This window comes from Stegostoma tigrinum, chromosome 26 (assembly GCF_030684315.1).
Source record: "Stegostoma tigrinum isolate sSteTig4 chromosome 26, sSteTig4.hap1, whole genome shotgun sequence".
Taxonomy (NCBI): Eukaryota; Metazoa; Chordata; class Chondrichthyes; order Orectolobiformes; family Stegostomatidae; genus Stegostoma; species Stegostoma tigrinum.
The window spans coordinates 41,851,217-41,872,621 of record NC_081379.1 but is presented as its reverse complement, the minus strand read 5'-3'; the positions used below and the strand labels follow the sequence as shown (position 1 = coordinate 41,872,621).

The 21,405-nt window shown below is 45.1% G+C and overlaps 1 protein-coding gene across 8 annotated transcripts in view; it reads left to right on the top strand.

Moving 5' to 3' along the window:
* Positions 1-21,405, top strand: part of LOC125464226 (apoptosis-inducing factor 3) — a 120,637-nt gene that overhangs the window by 64,032 nt on the left and 35,200 nt on the right. For all 8 annotated transcript variants that reach the window (XM_048556457.2, XM_048556462.2, XM_048556459.2 and 5 more), the window contains 6 exons: positions 2,760-2,804; positions 5,142-5,238; positions 9,087-9,199; positions 11,896-11,982; positions 13,475-13,566; positions 18,937-19,067. In XM_048556457.2, coding sequence (XP_048412414.2) covers positions 2,760-2,804; positions 5,142-5,238; positions 9,087-9,199; positions 11,896-11,982; positions 13,475-13,566; positions 18,937-19,067 — 565 coding nt within the window. The remainder of the gene's footprint in view (positions 1-2,759; positions 2,805-5,141; positions 5,239-9,086; positions 9,200-11,895; positions 11,983-13,474; positions 13,567-18,936; positions 19,068-21,405) is intronic.

The following is a 21,405-nucleotide window of genomic DNA, read 5'->3' as shown; positions in this document are numbered from 1 at the left end:
CATTAGCTGCTTTGATGCACAGGCCACAAATTGCTGTTTGGGAAGATTCACACCAGTTGCCAAAATTACAAATACCCTTCCAAGTTCAAACAATTCACCTTCACACCTTCGATAATAAAACCTCGTGTAGCATAGAGGATTGTGAGGCTCTGTCTCTTCAATCTTGTAGTTGCTGCTAGACACTTATGCACTCTTGCAGGTATGATGAAATGTGAACATATATTTACAAACATGAAAACATATTTCCAATGAAGTGTTATCCATTCCACTTCTATGCTCTCAGAAGGTCATCTTCTTCCTATCCCCCCCACAGCTATGTCCCTGACCTTGACCCTGACTTAACGTTAAACATAACTCTAACTCTAAACATGACCTTGACCCTGACCCTGACCCTGACACAGAACCTAACCCTAACCCTAACCCAAACCCAAACCTTAAACACAACCTTGACACTAACCCTAACCCTAACCCCTTGTCCTAACCCGATCCTAACACTACTCCTGGCCTTGACACTGACCTTAACCGTAAACCTAGCACTAACCCTTGGTCTAAACCTGATCCTGATCCTAATCCTAACCTGAGACCTGATCCTGACCCTAACCGTAACCCTAACACTGACCCTGACCCTGAGCCTAGCTCTGACCCTGACCCTAAACCTATCCCTAATCCTGACACTAACCCTGACCTTGACCCTAATCCTGACCTGATCTAACCCTAACCCTAACCCTAACCCTAAACCTAACCCTAGCCCTAACCCTAATCCTAATCCTAACCCTAGCATTGACTTAACCCTGACCACCTCAGCAAACTGCGCCCCCCCCCCCCCCACTGTCTCACAAACAGAGAGGCAGCGTTGAGCGATGTTAACAGTACATTGACAGTGACAGTAAAGGGTCTGTAGCACAGCAGCAGACAATGATTCTTTCTTGGTTGCCGGGACATGAAGATTTAGGCATCACCACATGAGTAGTCCAGTCCTCACTGAGCAGGGCCAGGTCACTGTCCTCAGGGGGAGTGAGGAGCCACAACCCATCCTCACACTCCCTGCTGTACTGTGGGCTGTTTACTCCTGGAATTAGACAAACAGAGGGACTGAGTGAGATAGAAGTGGGTGACACAGCTGTTAGAACACAGCAGGCCAGGCAGCATCAGAGGAACAGAAAAGTTGCTGTTTCAGGTTAGGACCTGTGGCTCTGACTCCAGCATCTGCAGTTCTTGCTATCTCAGTGACACAACTGTTAGTATTGGCGCAGGCGGGAGTGAGGTGGCAAGGTGCCCCATGTGAGTGAGGAGACAGCACAGACGGCATGCAGTGTGTGGGAGATAGAGTGGGTAAGATTGATTGAGGGAAGGTGTTGCATGTAATAGTGAAAATGATGGAGCATGGTCCTGGGAGGGATGTGAGTGCAGGAGCAGAAATAGAGTGAGTGTGAGGGCACAAAGGAGAGACGGCACTGTCACTGCTGACTGCTCTACAATGCTGGGCTGCATTGACACGCCTGACAACTTCAGACTAGGCTGGCAAGCCTGGTTCCTTGGCCTTCACTGCCAGCCCTAGGGCAAGACAATGGGCCTCCTCTGCCAGTCCTCAGGGAAGACAATGGGCTTCCTTTGCACTATCCTGTCCACCAGAACCTCCAGGATCTTATTCACAAAGTGGGATGCCAGTTTCCCTTTATGGGCCATGTCAGCCAGCTCTGGACTGGTAGCACTTGACCAGTTGCACTGTGGCCTTTCAGAGTTGGTGTTGGTGCCAGTAATCCCAGGATATATGGGTGGTGGTGTGCACAGTGCAGGGGCTTGATCAATGAGGTGAGTTTGGGACTGTCCAGAATCCGTCTTCACTGTTGGAGTTGTGTGTCCTGTCCCCCTCGTGAGAATGGGTCACTCGAGGCAATTTACAACCAGACATCCTGAGCAACAGTGAGCTACATTACACAATTATAAACTCTTAGCTCCTACCATCCACTCACTGCCATCTGACCACCACACAGAAAAAGGCAGCTGGTTGACACTGCCTGGGAGGACAGTATAGAAACCCTACAGAGTGGAAACAGGCCATTCAGCCCATCAAATCCACACCACCCTTCCAAAGGGTATCCCACCCAGACCCGTCCCTCTGCATTACCCATGTCCAACCCACCCAACTTAAATGCCACTGGCAATTTAGCGCGGCCAATCCACCTAGCCTGCACATCTTTGGACTGTGGGAGGAAACCAAAGATCATAGGGGAAACCTGTACAGACACGGGGAGAATGTGCAGACTCCACACAGGCATTTGTGTGAGGGTGGAATTGAACCTGGGTCCCTGGCGCTGTGAGGCAGCAGTGCTATCCACTGAGCCACCGTGCCATCCAGTAGAGGCAGGAAACCTCACTTCCTTTAAAATGTATCTGGATGAGCACATGAAATGTCACAGAATCAAGGCTGTGGGCCAAGTGCTGGAAAGTGGAATTAGTGTAAATAGGTTGGCATATACCTGATGGACCAAAGGGCCTCTTCTGTGCCTTAACTTCATGGTTGAAAATGGTCTGTGCTGGTGTTAATCTCTGCACCAGCCTTCCCTGCACCTCTCCACCTTATTGGCATGTCCTTCTGTTCTTTTCTCCCTAACGTACTTACCCAGTGTCACTGTAAAAGTGTCGAACGTGACTGTGGTCTCACTGCATTGTTGGATCTGGAATAATTGTGTGTCTTGTTAGCTTGTTCTGTCTGTGCTGTATAAGTCAACTCTAACACCTTTCGTTCATCTTCACAGGTCAGAATAGAAAAGGAGAAAGTGATGGTCCGAGCAAGTAAGCAGGTAACAGTGCCCTTGTGAAGTTTGTCCTTTAATTTGTTCTGGGAGTGAATTCAGCCTCAAATTGATGAAATGAAAGTCTCACCTCACTGCACTTTACCTGTGATATATCAACTGGGTTTGTGTGGGGTTACCTCATACTGAGTGCCCTGAGGTCCTCGCAACAAAACCTATCCCAGTTCATGGCACAGGGTAAGATTTGACTATTTATTTATACAGCACAGCCTAAAGCCACTTGGCCTATTATGTCTGTACCAGCCATTTGAAAGAGGTATACCCTTGTCCCCACCCTTCACTCTTCCTCCAAAACGATTTTTCTCTATTTTAAGAATTTGTCGGATCCTGTTTACTGAGTGCCATTGAACCTGCTTCTGCCAGGCAACACACTCTAGGTCCTAACTCGCTTAGCAAAATAATCTCCTAAAATAAAGGCAAAGTACTGAGGAAGCTGGAAAATTGAAATAGAATCTGATAGTGATGGAGAAGCTCAGGGGGAGTTAACGTTTTGAGCCCAATATGGCTTTTCTCTTTCACCTGCATCTAATCTGACTGGAGACTTGGGCACTGGGTCACTATATGTCATTGTCTTCTCTTTGAGAAGGGTGAAAATGCATCATTCAAAAAAAAGCAGTGGTTTTTCCCTGTTCATTGTTGATTTTCAATTTGTGCAGAGCCTGTTCCCACTGCTGTGCTGCAGCTGAGTTGAACCGCCATTCCCTCCACCACTCAACTCCTCCACCCTCCAACCCTCCAGCACTCAACTCCCCCACTCTTCCACCCCTCCACTCTCAGCTCCTCAACTCCTCCATTCCTCAATCCCTCAACTCTTTCAACTGTCAACTCCTCCACCCCTCCAGCCCCCTACCCTTCCACCCCGCAACTCTTCAACCTCTCAACTCCTCCACCCCTCAACCCGTCAATCTCTCCACCCTTCAACAACTCAAGTCACCCTGGTTTCAGTAGGGTTGAGACCTCACACCCTGTTGTTACCGCCAGACTCAGTGATCCCCACTAGTTGTGGCACTGTGCCACAAACTGACGAAAAGCAAAATCCAACGCAGCACATGTGGGAAATTTGAATTTTAAAAGGGAATCACATTGTGATAAAAGGACAATTGAAAAGGTTAGCTCTCTTTATCACTCCAAACCTGCTGAGCGATTGCAACATTTTCTGTTTTTCTGATGTGCTCTAAATGGACAGCACATTTATTCTGTTAAAAACCAGAAGAACTGCAGATGCTGTAAATCAGGAACAAAAACACAAGTGGTTGGAAAACCTCAGCAGGTCTGGCAGCATCTGTGACAAGAAAGTCAGAGTTAATGTTTCAGGTCCGGTGACCTTTCCTCAGCAACTTCTGTTTTTGTTGTTGTTGACATTTTTTCTGTTATTGGCTGCTCTATTCTGAATACTGATTTGAGAGGCTGTGGTCTCAATTGAAATTTAGAACTGTCTGAAATCTTAATTTTGAAAGTTATTTCTTTCCCCTTCACCAAAGACAATAAAGGTTCAACACGCAGTCCAAATTGCACTGATACCAGATGTGTTATTCATTTTTTACTTGTGTTAGAGTTTTATTTGTGAACTACTGAGCGTGGAGGGAAAATGGAGAATTGTTCAGAACACTAACAGCTAACTGCTTCCGGTGGGATTGTTCGCTTATACAACGCACCTGCACTTCAGTTCTGGGTGCCACACTGTAGGAAGGATGTGAATGTATTGGAGAGTGTACAGAAGGGACTTACAGGAATGTTGCAGAGATAAGAAGCCTCGGAGATGACAGTAGATTGGAGAGTTCGGAATTGTCCTCCTTGGAGAGAAAAAAGCTAAGACGTGAATAGATAAAAGTTTTCAAAATCATAAGGGCACTGGTCAGAGTCAATGGGGAGAAACTGTTCCCATTTGTGAGAGGATTACACGAAGGTACAGGTTTAAAGAGACTTAGGTTTAAAGAGATTTGCAAACAAAGCAAAGGTGATGTGAGAGAAAGTATTTTCATAGAATGACTACTTAGGGCCTGGAATGCAGTGCTGGGAAGTATGATGACGGTAGGTTCAATTGAGACATTATTGGATGATTATTTGAATAGAAACATTGTGCAGGGTTATGGGGGCAAGGCAGAGAATGACGCTAAGATAGAATGCTCATTTGGAGAGCTGGTCCAGATACAATGGGCTGAATGGCCTCCTGTTGCACCACAACACTTCTGTGGCTGTTGGATTCATACAGCATTGTCTCACCACATTGTCAGTCAGCTCTGATGGGACAAAGCGCCGTGGAGTTCTGGACTCCTACCAGAGTTGCTGCCACTGTGATTTTGCCGTTTGTCTTTTCGCTCCCAGGCTCTTCAGTTGCAAAAGAGGGTGAAATGGATGTCAAGGTGTGCTACTCTGAGCGACAGCAGCTTCAGCAACACCAGTGTGCTCATCATCGGCTCAGGTAACTCTGTGTGTGTGTGTGTGTGTGTGTGTGTGTGTGTGTGTGTGTGCGCGCGTGCTGTGTGTTGTGGGGAGGGACAGCCACACAATGGGGATAAAGACAGGATACAGAAATAAACATTTGCACTTATATGGCACCCTTCATGACCCAAGAATGTTCTAAACAGCCCCAAGGACAATTGGGTACTTATTTAAGAGCTGAAACTGTATGACATTTGCCAATAAGGAACACAGCAAGGTGCCATAAAAGGCAATGTAACAATGACCAGATATAATCAGGATTTTAGATGTTAAAGAGAACATAGAATGTAGGGGGAAAACGTATAAATTGAGCAAAGGTGAGTGACAGGTCAAAGACTGGTCAAATGTAAGGAGAATGACTAAAGGAGGAAGAAATTACAGAATGAGTGAAATTTAGCCAGAAATATAAAAACAGGTAGCAAGACTTTTTTCATAGATATTTAAAAATGAAAATAGTAGATAAGGTGAGTGTTGATCCTCTAGAGGATAAGAATGGGGAGGTAATGGGAGGCAGTAATAAAAAAGCAGATGCAGTTAATAAATGTTTTGCTTCTGTCTTTTCTGTAGAAGATATAAACCATCCTAGTGATAACTGTAACTCAGCAGCCTGAAGGAAGAGAGGAATCTAATGAAATTATAGTCTTTATACTATTTACTCAATCATATTGAGTAAAAGGATAGGGCTGAGGCTTGAAAGGTCTTCAGGTCCACATGGACTTCATCCTAGGTCTTAACAAAGATCATTTATGAGGTAGTAGATGAATTGGTGTCAATTTTCCAAAATTCATTAGTTTCTGAAACAGTTCCATCAGATTGCAAGGTCGTAAATATAACTCATGGTGACAAGTTCCTTCAGAAGTCTGTGCTGGGATATCAAATTTTGGAAATTTATGTCAATGATGTACAAGAGGGTATCAAAGCCAGTGTGGCTCAATTTGCAGAAAGACTACATGGAAAACGAAGATAAGAATGGAAAATAGGTGACATAACAAGGATGCAGACCAATATAGTTGAGTGAATGGGCAAAAGTCTGGTAGAAGGAACATAAAGAGAGAAGATGTTCACGTTGATGGGAAGAATAAAAAAGCAGAGTGCTTTTAAAAGGAGAATATCTGAGAATTGCAAGGTGCAGATAGATCAAGTGTTCTAGTGGATGAGTCACGAGGAGTTGGCATTCTAATGCAGCAGTGGTTAAGAAATCTAATGGGATGCTATCCCAGGTAATGGGAGGGATTGAACATAAAGGTATGGAGGTTATGCTTCAATTAGACCGAGCCATGGTGAGACCGCATCCCTCATACCGTGTGCAGTTTTGCTGGCCTTATTAAAGGAGGATATAAACGTATTTGGAGGTGGTTCAGAGGAGGTTTGTTAGATCGATACCTGGAAAGATTAGGTTGTCTCATGAGGAAAGATTAGACAGACTGGGCTTGTTTTGACTGGAGTTTAGAAGAGTGAGGAGTGATTTGATTGAAGTTTACAAAATCCTGACAAAGTGGACGTGGAAAAGATGTTTCCCTTTCTGGTTAAATCACACGATTTTAAAATCAGGGTCACACTTTAGGACAGAAATTAGAAACTTTATTTCTTTGAGGGGCTTTGAATTTTTGGAAGTCTCTGTCTCAGAAGGTGGTGGAAGCAAGGTGATTTTATGGCATTCAAGCAGGCATAGACAGATTTTTGTCGGAGAGAGGAACCAAGAGTTCTTGGGGTAGACAGGAATGAGGAATTCTGAATGACAATAAATCAGCCATGACCTTAGAGAATGGCTCAAAAGGGTTAGGAGCCGTTTGGCCTATTCCTACTCTGGTCATGTTAGATTATAGAATCATAGAATCCCTGCAGTGTGGAAACAGGCCATTCAGCCCATCCCTCCAAAGACCATCCCACCCAGACCATCCCCCTATACAACCCCTGTAACACTTCAGTTCCCATGGCTAATGCGCTTGACCTGCACATCCCTGGACACTATAGACAATTTAGCATGGTCAATCTGCCCTAACCTGTACATATTTAGACATATGTTGGTCAACAAATTAATTTTGATACGTTTTTCTACAAAATAGCGCCACTAAATCTTCTGCACCCACCTGAGGTACACAGAACCCCAGTTTAATGTCTCATCTGAAAGACTGTGCTCTCAACTGTCTAGCAGTTGTACCCTGTAGTATCAGTCAAGAATTTGTGTTTTAATGTCTAGAGAGGGACCAGAGTTTCAAGGAGAGAATGTTACCATTGGATTCATAGCTGGCACTAGAATCAAAGACGAGCCATTGTGCGTACTGATTCAAACCAATGTGCCAAAGTGTCTCTGTCCAAGAATATTAAAACACGGGGAGTATCTATCTTGATCAAGGAGATAGATTTGGGAGTGTTTCCTGTGCTGAATCAAGGCACAGGCCCCATGAGACAAGGAATGACAAGAGAAACAATCAGTTAAATGTAACCCAAGCAGTGATAGGGTCACATTCGGATTAGTTGATTTATGAAATATACTGCACAAAGTGCAGTGAATGTAGACTTTATGTAATCAGCCTAAGAGATAAGATAAAATAGTGTAAATCTAGCAGAATCATGACAAACAACAAAGAAAGAGTAAAATTGGCATGAGATGCAAAGTGGAAATGTAAAAATAAACTTACTGAGATTAATACAAACCTACAATTAGGAAAAAGGCAATGTCGGGGTTTAATGGAATCCTTAAAAAGAACTCAGGGTAATATTGCAAATTAAAATAAGCAATGACAGGCTTCTTGGGTAATTACCTCAGTTTTCATAGTTGATGAAGAGGACAATATCCCTGAGCTTCCAGCAAAATGAATAATGTATCATGAGCCAGAATTCATGAAAATTAGTGCTGCTAACTACTCTTTGTTTCTGAATCCAGACCAAGTCTCACTCACACTGCGCTCACTGGCCTACACTGGGTCTCAGCAGACCACCACCTCGGTTTAACAATTCTCAAATCCTTTCCAGCCTCACCGCTCCGTACAAATGTAACCCTCTCACATCCTCAAACCCCACAGTCTGACCTCATGAATTTCCATTGCCCTTCAGTGACAGGGCCTAAACCCTCTGATGAAGGGTCTAGGCCCGAAACGTCAGCTTTTGTGCTCCTGAGATGCTGCTTGGCCTGCTGTGTTCATCCAGCCTCACATTTTATTATCTTGGATTCTCCAGCATCTGCAGTTCCCATTATCTCTGGGCCTAAACCCTGATGGTTTCCCACGTAAACCTCACCACAGTCTATCTCCTTCTTTAAAATGATTCTTAAAATCCATCTCATTTGACCAACATTTGACTTTCAGTCCCACAACCTCCTTTATTGGCTTAGTGCAAATTTCCGACTGTGTTTCAGTGAAATGCTGTGGTATACTTTATGAAGTGAAATGTGCTCTATAAAGACAAGTTGTTATTCAATTCATTCACAGGATGTGGCTGTCACTGGTTAGGCATTTATTACCCATCCCTAATTGCCCAGAGGGCAGTTAAGTGTCATCCATATACACCCTATATCAATATCCCATATATCACATAGGTCAGACCAGAACAGGCCAGCAGATTTCCCTCACTCATGGGAGGAGGGAATAAAGCATGTTAGTGAACTAGGATTTTTTGGGGAGAGCCAGCTCTTTATTCTAGGCTTTATTGAATTGAAACGTTGTGGTCTACTATGGTGGGTTTTGAACCCATGCCCCCAGGTTTGGGGTTCTGGATTGCTAGTCTAGTAACATTACGATTACACTGTCATTTCCCCTTAGTGCTGGTAGCATCTCATTCATGGCATCGAGTGGAGCTAATTATGTGTTCTATTCAATCTCCCCCAAGGCCCTGCAGGACTTGTCTGTGCAGAAACTCTGAGACAGGAAGGCTTCACAGAACGCATTGTCATGTGCACTCTGGAGACACACCTGCCTTACGACAGACCTAAACTAAGTAAGGTTTGTATCTGTATCTAAAGCCCATCCCTGCCCAATGTGACGGCATATGCAAGCAGACACAGCCAACTCTTGTTTGGGAATACTGGACTGTGCTGGACAGCTGGTATTTCCAGACAGGAGCCTGTGATAGTCAAAAAGTTGAATGTATTGAGCCAGGAGACTGAGCAGTGTGGATTGACAAGAATAAGCTTGGGATTAAAAAGGGTTAAGTTAGATGGGTGGGCTGCATAAACTTGTCTGGCATGTCCTTGAAAGTTGAGGCTGGTCTAATTGAAGTTCTAAACGCATTTGATAGGATACTTCAGCGGAAACAATTTTGTCTGGAGTCAGAGCGCAGAAAAGGAGGCCATTATCTTAAAATTAGAGCTGGGCCTTTTAGTGGTGGAATCAGTAGGCCCTTTTGTGGATCGCTATTTTTGTTGGAAATCTGGAATTCTCTTCCATCAAAAAGGCCACTGGATTCTGAGGTATTTGGAACTTTCGAGACTGAGTTGAATAGATATGTACTAAATAAATATTCTGTGGGATATGGAGCTATGGTGAGGCAGTTCTGATTCATTGAGTAGCAGAGTGGACCAGAGGGGCTGAATGGCCCAATTTCATTCCCACATTCCAAGCAGTGTGCTGACAGTCACCCACAGAAGATGACAGGGATTTGCCCAGTGCTAATTTGTGGTAGTTTATAAAGATTGAATTGTTAGGATTCTTCCTCCATTTTGTCACCTTTATTCTTATTTATGAACAGTGCTTCCTCTTAGTCTTAATTCCTCCTGTCCTGAAGTGAAAGAGTTTTGTTGAGTTGAATCTCACAGCCTTGAATCATTTATATTGTCAAGGAGCATGTCTTCATGCATTCTCCCTCTCAGAGAATACCAGCAGGATATGGACATAAGAGGGAACAGCAGGAGGAGGCTATTTGGCCCATTGACCCTTCTTTCCCATTCAATAAGATCATGGCTGGCCTGACTTTGGCCACATTTCCACTTTGGCTGCCCGTTCCTCACAATCTGAGACTCCCTTGTGGGTCAATGATCTGCCTAACACCGATCTCGACGGCACAGCTTCCAAAACTATTTGGTGTAGGGGCCTCCAAAGATTCCTGGCACTCCAAGAAGTGAAATTCCTCCTCATATCCATCTTGAATGGGAGACCCATTGTTCTGAAATTATATCCTCTGAACATCTCCCTGCCAGCTGTCCTTGTCTACTGCACCACAGTGTGCACTGAAATCTAATTCTCAGCTGGCGGTCGTGTTATGGGAGTCATTTTAAACATGGGTGACAGGGCAAAGCAACCATTTGATACATGACATATGCTATAGCTGAGCTTCAGCTGAAATCAACGTAAAGGAAAATGACACCGCAGAAATTTGGCAGACCTTTCAACATCGCCTGCTTTGCACCATTATCTGTAGTCAATTGCCATGGAATTTCTAAGGGGCAGCAGGAGCGTTGTTGGAATTGAGCCCTGCGTTGATCCGAGGTTGTTGAGGCCTTTGTAATGGAAGCAGAGATGAACTTACAGCTGAGGGTCAAGAAAGAAGGAGCAAGTGAATCAGAACAGGAACTATCTGTGGAACTGAATCTGATTGGTTTCAAGTTCCAAACTAAGGCGTGTTGGACATTTAGAGGCTGAGTTGATATTGATTCTGTTGGGTGACTGTTTAGCCAGGGGTGTATTTTTGATTTTTGGGGTGTGCCTGATATTTGGCTTCAAGGGAAGAGAGCAGATATACCCAAGGTATCGTGTCAGCGAGACCAAGCTCCTCACTCTGCTATTCCACCAGGATCAAAAGTGCGAACCAACTGTTAGGCTGATCACCACTCCACCCGAGCAGTAAGCCCAAAGCTGCTAGTATTTTCAAAAAATTAATCTTGAGATATGGGTGTCACTGAGAAACCCATTATTTTCCATTCTTGTGTGGCCCTTCAGAAGGTGCTGGGTATGGGCTTCTTATTGAAATGCTGCAGTCCATGTGCCAAGGTACACATATGGTGCTGCTAGGTCACAGAATCACAGTTGTTACAGAGCTGAAAGAGGCCATTTGGCCCATCATGTCTGCACTAATGGTACAAATGAACAATTCACACATGCAATGCACCTGCCACTTCACTTAGCTCAGTACGTTCTTCTTTATAAGGGAACAGTGTAGTTCTTTCGATTGAACCCACCTCCTCCATAGTCTCAGGTTGTTCACCTTAGACCTCAACCATTCCTGTGTGATAAACATGTTTCCTCATGTCAGTTACTTTAAATCTGTGCATTTTTTGTGCTCAATACTTTTACAGACAGAGTTTCCCTGTTGAGTCTGTAGCGAGTTCCAGGATTCTAAAGGAGTGACGATGAAAGGACACCAATACATGTCTACATTAGAATATTGTATGACTTTGAAGGGAAATTCCAGCTGATGGGTTCCCATACACCTGCTGTTGATTCTTCTAGATGGTGAAGATGATGAATTTGAGCAGTATTATCAAGTTCAAAGTGAGTGCATGGTCTCACTTTGTACCTGAATCTCTTCCATGGCTCTTTATAAATCTTTAACAAAGAAAAACATCAGAATTGTACATTACACAATTCATTGTCTTGTGGAAAGCTGGGCTGTCATGTTTGTAAGAAAAATGGTGAACTTTGCATCATTAGGATTGGATGCCTGTTTCTGTCACAGTGTTCATAGCTATCTCTTATGTTTTCAGTCCCTCGAGTGCCAGACTGAGCAGATAACTCTACGTTCCAAAGACTTCTTATCCCAGTATGACATTGAGGTGCAAACAGACAAGGAGGTGAGCAAGCAACAGAGCCATTTCATCTTTTTCTGATAATGTAGTCTGTCCTTTGCATGACATTCAGTAACATTCTCCATTCTCATTACAATTCTCAGGAAGACCCTCCATCTGCATTACAATTCTCAGGAAGACCCTCCATGCTCATTACAATTCTCACAAAGACTCTCCACCCTCATTATAAGTCCGGGAAGACCCTCCACTCTCATTACAATTCTCAGAAAGACCCTCCATCCTCATTACAATTCTCAGAAAGACCCTCCACCTTCATTACAATTCTTAGGAAGACCCTCCATCCTCATTACAAATCTCAGAAAGACCCTCCACCCTCACTATAGTTCTCAGACTTTTCCTTCAACCTTTATTGTTATTCTTGTCTATATCCTCTAGCCTCATTACAGTTCTCACGTGGATGCGCCACCCTTATCATAATTCGCAGTAACACTTCACCACTTTCACAATATGCTTCCGCTCTCATAAATCCTTTTAATAATCCCTAGTGATACTTTCGGCCATCATGATATCACAGTCTTGATTTGATCCTAGAAGATCATATCCACCTTCCTTTTAACAATAATGCTTGTAAAACAGTCTCATAAACTGCATTCATCGACCACTTTAACTAAATGTCCTGCTATTCTCAAAATACCCTTGCTCTTGAATATAGCTGCAAGGAGGAAACTGTTGCTGATGGTTTTGCCTTGCACTCATCAGGATACATGCAAGAATGTCCAGTTTCAAACCATCACAATCCATACACACAGGAGGAAAGGGTGTTGATTGGCTGCCATGTCAACTCTGATTGGCTGGGACATTGTCATGGAGAAAATAACAGGGAACTATAAACTCTGAAGTTCCCAGATACTTTTTAGAAAAGGCACAAAGCTTGAGCATATTTCTGCCATTCCTGAAAATGAATGTGTCACTTTGAGCATTTGTGTATCAGCCTGATATGAGCTAAACTGCTTGCTTTTAAGTGGTGCTTTCCTTGCATGGTGAGACCTCGGCCAATCAGAAATCACCTGATAATCAATCAGCGCCCTTTCCTCTTGTAATGACGATTTGAAATTTGGCATTCTAGTGTTGACCCTGATAGGTATAAGATGAAAAGTTTTGGCAATATGTCCCCGTTTTTAACAATACTCAAAACGCTCATTCTTAGTCTCCCTCTCCAGCAAAGCACCCATATGAGCCATCCCTTTCCATCCCATTCCTGGAGGTGCTGGTCTGTAGCTCCATAGGCACTCAAGCAACCATTCTTCCCTCCTGAGCCTTGACAATGAGCAAGCTATTGAGCTGCAGTAGCATCACAGCAGTTCTGTCCAGACTGTTAGTTTTGTATAAGTTGAAATGGTGGGATCTATGTAGTTGCTGTCAAGCTTCACAGCGGGCGACCACCAGAGGGGTAAGTATGAGACTGTAGAGCCATTCCATGCTGCAAAGAAAAGCTGTAATTCCCTCTGTAGCACTGTGTGCTGTCCTTTTGTTGCAGGTACACTCAGTGGATGTGAAGAGTAAGGTAGTTCACTTTAAGGATGGACTCAAGATGGAGTATAACAAGTTACTGATAGCAACTGGGAGCAGGTGAGTTGATGACCTTACGACATTTTGCTTTTCCTGTTTACCTCACATGTTTGGGTGGGGGAATGCAGTGAAGAAGGCAGGAGAAAGAGCACAAAGCTAACCTGAGCTTGACTGCTGCTGAAATACTCTGTGACAGGCAGCGGGGCCTTGTCCTAGGACCGGACCCCATTATCCGAAGCCAGGTTTCAGTATCATTGGAGCAAAGCTGCTTGGAGGAGTTGTTAAGATCAACATGTGGCGACACTGATCTTGCTGTTCTCTCAACCAACACCATGAAATATTGGTGAACTGAACACTCAATGTTTATGGGACGTTGATGGTATAGAATGGCTGCCAAAAATAAAACCCGTTAATTTGGATTTGAGTTACTTCTTATTTATGGAATGTTATACTGCAGAGGGCTGTCGAGGCTGGGTGCTTAGGTATATTCCAGGCTGAGACAGACACATTTTTAGTCAGTAAGGAAACAAAGGTTTTGGGGATAGGGCAGGAAATTTCAGGATTATCAGGTCACCATGATGTCATGGAATGGAGGAGCAGACTCAAGCTGAATGGTCTAGTTTTGCTTCTACATCTTGTGGCCTAATATGTCATTTCAATGTGGTAGAGCATGCCATCTATGCATATTTTCAGCCTGTATTTTACATTCCCTTCAGTAAATATGCTGCAAATCCATGGGAGAGGGAAAGGCGGAGGAAGCTGAGGGGTTGCTTCCACTGGGGTTTGTATGCAGGTAACTTACTTGTGGCAGGCTAGAGATGAAGGCTCATTGTTTCTTGAAAGGGAAGACACAGGTAGATGGGACAGTGAAGAAGGTGTTTGGTATGCTTGCCTTGGTTGGTCATTGCATTGAGTATAGGAGTTGGGAGGTCATGTTGCGGCTGTAGAGGAAATTGGTGAACACTGAGTACACTTCTATGGGAAGGATGTTGTTAAACTTGAGAAGATCAGAGAAGTTTTATGAGGATGATGCCAGGCTTGGAGGGTTTGAATTACATGGAGAAGCTGAATAAGCTGGGGCTATTTTCCCTGGAGCGTCGGAGGCTGAGCGGTGACCTTTGTAAGATTTATAAAATCATGAAGGGCATGGATAAGATGAATAGCCAAGGCCTTTTCCCGAGGGTGGGGGAGTTCAAAACTAGACGGCATAGGTTTAAGGTGAGATAGGAAAGATTTAAAAGGGACCTGAGGGCTAACTTTTTCACATGTGTATATGGAACGAGCTGCCAGAGGAGATGGTGGAGACTTGTACAGTTACAACATTTAAAAGGCATCTGGACGGGTAAATGAATAGGGAGGGTTTAGAGGGATATGGGCCAAATGCCGGCAAATAGGACTCAATCAGATTAGGATATCTGGTTGGGATGGACGAGTTGGACTAAAAGGCCTGTTTTTGAGCTATATGACTCAAGACTCAATGACCGCCCATTTATATACCTCACTCCTAATTTAACTTTGCAAACTTCTACAACTTTCTGTTTGTAAGAGCTTTGCAGCAATTACACAAGACAAGATCGATTGAGAACTAGGATCTTGCTCTGACCAGTATGAAGTTTGACAGGCTGCTAAGAGCTGGCAGGGTTGGGGTTGTGATATCACACACAGTGTGCACCCAAATCAAAGCCCGATACCAGCTGGAAGTTCTAAACAGCAATGTCTGCTTTAAAAATTACTGTCCACTCTGTTCATTCACACAAGTTCCACAGTATTGCCTCAGTTTACTGGGGCAGTGATGTGGAATAGGCTGGTCAGGAGTCAGAGGTAGCGTTTTGCCGAAAGATGCAATTCATACAGTCTCATACAAAGATTTCGGGAACTGATTCACTTCCTGCCGGTGATTTCATCACCCACCCTTGTCCTGTCAGCATTAAGATTGGAAATGACAGGAAGCTTGGTGTCATGATTCAAAAGTTGAAAATTATTCATTACAACTTGACCCAAATTCCTGCTCGCGGGTGTCAAAGTACTCCCCTCCCAACTCCAGCCCAGTAAAATCTTACAAGCACCAAAAGAAGCCATTTGGCCCATTATGTCATCGTCAATGCTTAGACGTAGCCAATCAGTAACCCCCACAGCTACCAATTCTACAGCCAACCCCAGCCCCAAACGCTGCCGGGTCTTCACCATCCCCCCAGACCTCCCCATCACTGAGAATGAACGGTCAGTCCTCAGTAAAGTGCTCACCTTTATCCCCCTCCACCCAAACATCAACGAATACCACTCATGCTTGGACGTGGAACAGTTTTTCCACTGACTCCATGCTTACTTCTTTAACCGTGAGCCTAACCCTACCTCCACTGATCCCTTCATCCGACCCCAACACCCCCCACTCCCTGGACACCACCCCAAGGCCTCCTACCCACCCTCAGCCTCTTCATCTCCAACTGCCGTTGTGACATCAACCACCTCAGCCTCTCTACCCCTCTCACCCACACCAACCCTCTCCCCCACAGAACGTGCAGCCCTCCGCTCCAATCCCAACCTCACCATCAAGCATGTGGATAAGGGTGGCGCAGTTGTGGTTTGGCGCACTGACCTTTACATTGCTGAGGCCACGCGCTAACTCTCTGAGATCTCCTCCTACACCACCCTCGAATATGATCCCACCCACTCCCCGAGCACCAAACCATCATCTCCCAAACCATCCATAACCTCATCACCTCAGGTGACCTCCCGCCCACAATCTCCAACCTCATCATTCCCCAAACCCGCACTGCCCACTTCTATCTCCTTCCCAAAATTCACAAACCAAACTACCTCAGCCGACATATATTCTCTGCCTGCTCCTGCCCCACTGAACTCACCTCCACCTATCTCAGCTCCATTTTCTCCCCCCTGGTCCAGGAACTCCCCACCTACGTCTGTGACACCAGCCATACCCTCCACCTCCTCTAGAACTTCCAATTCCCTGGCTCCCAACACCTAATCCTTACTATGGACGTCCAGTCCCTATACACCTGCATTCTCCATACAGATGGCCTAAAAGCCCTCCGCTTCTTCCTGTCCCACAGGCCTGACCAGTCCCCCTCCACCGACACCATCATCCGCCTAGCTGAACTCGTCCTCACCCTCAACAACTTCTCCTTCCACTCCTCCCACTTCCTACAGACAAAGAGGGTGGCCATGGCAACACTCTTGGGTCCAAGCTATGCCTGCCTCTTTGTAGGATACATGGAACAGTTCTTCTTCTACTGCTACACTGGCACCATCCCCCAACTCTTCCTCCATTACATTGATGACTGTATTGGAGCCACCTCGTGCTCCCAGAAGGAGCTCGAACAGTTCATCAACTTCACTAGCACCTTTCACGTAAACCTCAAGTTCACCTGGACCATCTCTGATACCTCTCTCTCCTTCTTGGACCTCTCTGTCCCCATCTCTGGTGGCCACCTCAAAACTGACATCTATTTCAAGCCCACTGACTCCCACAGCTACCTAGTCTACACCTCCTCCCACCCACCTTCCTGCAAGAATGCAATCCCCTCCTCTTGATTCCTCTGCCTTCGCTCCCAAGGTCCAGCGTTCCACTCCTGAACATCCCAGAATTCCTCGTATTGCAAGGACCCCTTTAGTGGTCAAAAATGTTCTTGACTGCATCTCTTGCATTTCCCGCATCTCTGCCCTCACAATCTCTCCCTGCAACAAAAAGTAGAATCCCCTTTGTCCTCATGTATCACCCCATTAACCTCGGGATTCAACGCGTCATTCTCCACCATTTCTGCCCCCTGTAATGTGACCCCACTGCGAAGGATATATTTCCCTCCCCACCCCTATCTGTCTTCCATAGGGACCGCGCTCTCTGCAATTCCCTTATCCACTCCACACTGCCCACTAGCCCCATCAAGCTCGGCACCTTTCACTGTAACCGCAGGAAGTGCTATACTTGCCCCTACACCTCGATGCAAAAAACCAAAAAACCTTCCACATTAGACAGATGTTCACCTGCACATCCATCAGTGTAGTCTAATGTATTCTCTGTTCCTGCTGCGGCCGCCTCTACATCGGTGAGGCCAAGCGGAGGCTCGGAGACTGCTTTGTAGAGCACCTGCGCTCGGTTCACGACAAACGACAACACCTTCCAATTGCAAACTATTTCACCACCCCCTCCCACTCCCTGGGCGACATGTCCATCCTGGGCCTCCTCCAGTGTCACAATGATCCCACCTGGAAACTGGAGGAGCAGCACCTCATATTCCACCTTGGAAGCCTACAACCCAATGGTCTCAATGTGGACTTTACTAGTTTCTTAATCTCCCCACCCCCAGCCTCATCCCAAGACCAACCCTCCCTCTCATCCCCGCCTCCTTGACCTGACGCAACCTGTCCATCTTCTCTCCCACCTATCCACTCCTCCCACCTCACTGACCAATCCCACCACTGCCTACCTGCACTCACCTATCACTGTCCCACCTACCTTCCCCAGCCCCAGCCCTCCTCTCTCTATTTATTTCAGAGCACCCTTCCCCCTCCCCCATTTATGAAGAAGGGTCCCGACCTGAAACATCAGTTTTCCTGCTCCTCTGATGCTGCCTGGCCTGCTGTGTTCCTCCAGCTCCACGCCGTGTTATCTCTGACTCTAGCATTGGCAGTTCTTACTAGCTCTCAGTCAGTAATCTGTCGTGGCTTCACCATAGTCAAGCTTGTCAAGTATATATCCGATTCTGCTTTGAATGTTATTATTGAGTTTGCTTCCATCACAAGACATTTCAAGTCGTGAAGACACACTGTGTAAAAAGAAAATTATTTTTCTCCACCCTGCTTGTTTTAACCTCAAATCTAGCTGCCGCTTCACATGCCAATAGATAGCATTTCTCTTCATTCACTCTATCAGATCATTCATGTTGTCTCTATTATATCTCCCCAACCTCTTTAAACAAAACACCCTCAACTTCTTTAGTAGCGCGTCAGTGGGTTACTTGTCCTTGGTACTGCTTTAGTTACTCTCCACCACATTCTTTTAAATATTGGCCGAGGCTGAGGTGAGGAGAATTGGACACCACCCTGAGCTGAGGCCTGACCGATGATTTCTGAAATAACAATCCGCTGTCCTGTATTGGACAAGAGACGCACCGATTTGATGTTTTCCTCATTCTGAAGGATGAATGTGTTAAGGGGAGGATAGTCCAATCCTTTCTTTTGATTTCTGTGTGGCATTGTGTCTTTGAATTGAGGAAGGAGACCGTACAGAAACATTATGAGAAATTATAGAAATCGTTATTGAAATCAGAGCGACGTCTCGATAGTAGAGGAGGCCGTTTGGCCCCACTTGTTTGTTCCAGTCAACGAAGAGCTTAATTCTACCTTCCTGCTCTCATCTCAACACATGGAGGCCACATCTCCAAAGTCACTGCCTCATTCCTCATATTTCAGGCCCAAACCACTTCAGTGCCAAGGGGCAGACCTGGAGAATGTGTACCAGCTCAGGACTCCTGAGGACGCAAACTGCATCGCAAAGCTGGCCAATGACAGGAACGCAGTTATAGTGGGAGCTTCTTTCATAGGTATGGCTTTCCGAACAATATTGCCATCTGGTCAATCAGTATCAAACTTGTCCTGTTTCCCAGTAAGTATTTACATCCGTGGTTTAAATCTCTTGGTTGTTGGAAATTCTGCTTCGAGTTCAGTACTTGCAAAGTTAGAATTTACAGCTCTCACTTCTGACACGAGCTGTTAAAGTTGTTCTAATGCCAATGATAAGATCGACTCACTGCGTTAAAAAACAATACCTGCAGAATTCACCACTCTCAGTGGTGCCAATGTCTGCAGCAAAGTGATATTCAGCACTTTGGCTCAGAAGAACAGGACACAGATTAAATTTAAATGCACCTCCCATCATAACTACCATGCCCAGCCCCATTCATCACTTCCAGTTTAAGTGCAACACTGTGAATTAAAAACAACAATTGCTGGAAATACTCAGCAGGTCTGTGGAGAAGAGAATTTTCAAGTTGAGGATGATGCTTCGTCAGAACTGAAGCAGGTAGGAGTGTGACGGGGCTTGTACTGTGGAATTCAGAACACAAACAGATCCATCTTGATCTGATTGAACATTGGAACAGGATTGAAGGGCTGAATGGCCTACTGTTGCTCCTGAACCATTTGTTTGTATGAAAGGATGGCGAAAGGGAAGAACAAAAGGGGAGGCTCTAGGTTACAGTGGAGGGTGGGAGAGATTAAATGCCAAACAAACCATGAAAGAAAAGGAAAAGAGAGTGATCATGAAAGAAACAAGGCATTTGTTTGAATAACGGAACCATGGACAGCTCTGTCTAAATGCGAAAAACAACAAGAACAAGACCAAGAGACAACAAGGTGTGTAACTGGATGAACACAGCAGGCCAAGCAGCATCAGAGGAGCAGGAACACTGACGTTTCAGCTGAAGAAGGCTCTAGGCTCAAAACATTAACTTCCTGCTCCTCTGATGCTGCTTGGCCTGCTGTGTTCATCTAGCCTTCACCCTGTTATCTCAGATTCTCCAGCATCTGCAGCTCCTACTATCTCAAGAACAAGACCAAATTATGTCTAGAAAACAGAATTAAAACGGGGGACAGGGTTGATCTGAAATCGTTGAACTTGTGACAACGCTGTGACTGTAAGAAGTCTTTTTGTCCTTTATTTTCATTTGAAGAGAGGTTGTAAGGCAGAGGCATATGACAGTCTACCAGAATGACTAGAAGAAACAGCTCGGGAGGCATTGGTTTTGTTTAAACAGCCTGAGTGAGTGTGGCCAGCTCACACAGATCAGTATTTCTGGGTTTTTAGGTTTAGCTTTAAGCAAAAGCTAAAGGGGGCTCATCAGAGTTGCAAGTTTCAGTGAAGGTCTCCTGGCTGCTACTCTCTCTGAATTTACTCTTGATGTGTTTTTCCTCCTGGATGGAAGAACTGTGCCTGAATGTTCCTTTTTTGCCAAGGGGTATGTTTGTGGGATGTTGCTATGTTGGACCAGTTAATTAGTAACAGGTACTGTATCTATTATTCAGTAAAGTTGTTTCTGCTCTGGTCCACATCAGACCCAATGTTGAGTTTACAAGGCTAATTGAGTGGCCAATTAGTGGATGGGGTGCTTTTCCTCCAGTTTGATCCTCACTGGAATGTTGCGGCAGGTCAAGGACAGAGATGTGAGTTTGAAAGCAAGCTGCTGAAATCAAATGTCAAGCAACCTGGCTCATGCTTGCAAACGGAATGGTGGTGTTTTGCCAAATGGTCACCCAATCTCCTAACATACAGGAGATCACATGGTGAGCAGTGGATAGAGTCGGAGAGATTGAAAGAAGTACATACAGTGATTCTGTGACATGTGAGAGAGAATATGTTGTTCAGTGAATGGTAGCCATCTGGATTCATTGTCAGTAGGGGAAGTGGAAGTTTGGGGAAGTTTGGTGAATTGAATGTACCTGAGTGAATAAACTCGCAGGATAGAGTAGGGAAGTGGGACTGACAGAGTTGGCACAGACGCAAGGGGCCAAATGGCCTCATTCTGTGCCATTCTGTACCTATTCACACATCCTGTTCAAACCATATCTGCCACCTCTCTGAGTGCCAATTGCCAACTAATGCTGGAAAGCTTGGTCAGTTTGTACTGTGTTCAGTTTATACTGTGGTCTGGCAGCCACTCAATCCTATTTACTCCAATGGATCTTGTAGATTGCCTTATGCCTCTGCCTCACAACCTCTCTTCACTGCTTCTCAGTGGATCTTTACAGCCAGCAGTGTAAAGACCTCCATCGTGTCAGTGCTGGTTTGGTTCAGTCCCATGCCTGCAGCACATGTTGTGAAGCCACATTGATCAAAGGCAAGGGAACATCTCAAACCTGGTTAATTTGAAAAGAAACTCAACA